We start from the raw sequence: 959 nt of genomic DNA on the forward strand, positions 1-959 counted from the left end.
TATCAGAGGAGCTCCAGCCCTCTGATGATCTTTGTGTCCTCCTCTGGACTCGCTCCAACCGGTTTTTATCCTTCTTATGTTGCGAGTTCCACAGCTGGACGCAGTACTCCAGCCTCTTTTTAGACAGACAAGATTATCTGGGTCCTTCCACTGGATCTCCGAGACACTACTAGGCAGAGAATTTCTACATTATGCCCACAGCTTTTAGCTACATCAATGTTAAAGCACCTCTGCTTGGTTAAATACAAATTTGTGACACAGCAGGAACAAAATGTATTTGTATAAATATTACAAATACTTGTATAAATATTCAGAAAGAAAATAGATTGACAGCAGACAGTCAGTGAGGAGTTAGGCATTGATTCAAGGCAATGTACTGGAATCTGCCTTTTTTCTTGACGTGCCTTCAAGCATTAAGGCATAGAAAGAGAAATTATCCTTTGTGCTAAACAAAGTCCCAAACTTGTATTAATCCACACCCTCTAGGCTCTTTTACAAGAAAGGACACAAATATTGTGGTCAGCACTGCAGCTACTTTCATACACCTGGATGGGTGAGAACTGCAGATGATCAAAGGGGTTTCTTACCGAGCCACAGTAGCATTCCAGGTTTCCATCCAAATAAACGGCTCTGGAGGACTGAAGCGCCCCTCTGCAATGGGAGGTGCAGCGTATGGGATCCCCAGGAACTGGTTGATGTTTCTCCACTCTGAGCCAACACGGATCACCTGGGATTTGCCCATCATATCTCCATGGGATGGGATGGACACAGATGGGGTTAAACCCGGTTCAGAAATCAAAAAATCTATCAGGGGGTGGAGGAACAGAGGAAAAATAATTTGCTTTCTCAAGTTAGTACCATTTCAGAAATTAAAATTAATCCTATTTCCCTTCATTTTAAACTGTTAAGTGTCTACTGCTTTAAATAAAACATAGGTAAATCTGTGTTATTCTTTCCCT

At 41.9% G+C, this 959-nt stretch overlaps 1 protein-coding gene across 1 annotated transcript in view; it reads right to left on the minus strand.

The window, feature by feature from the left end:
• Positions 1-959, minus strand: part of LOC104507523 (thyroglobulin-like) — a gene marked incomplete at its 5' end in the record, with an annotated part of 101,615 nt that overhangs the window by 74,700 nt on the left and 25,956 nt on the right. The window contains one exon of the mRNA XM_010148841.1: positions 588-804. Coding sequence (XP_010147143.1) covers positions 588-804 — 217 coding nt within the window. The remainder of the gene's footprint in view (positions 1-587; positions 805-959) is intronic.

This window comes from Eurypyga helias, unplaced genomic scaffold (genome assembly GCF_000690775.1).
Source record: "Eurypyga helias isolate BGI_N326 unplaced genomic scaffold, ASM69077v1 scaffold1893, whole genome shotgun sequence".
NCBI lineage: Eukaryota > Metazoa > Chordata > Aves > Eurypygiformes > Eurypygidae > Eurypyga > Eurypyga helias.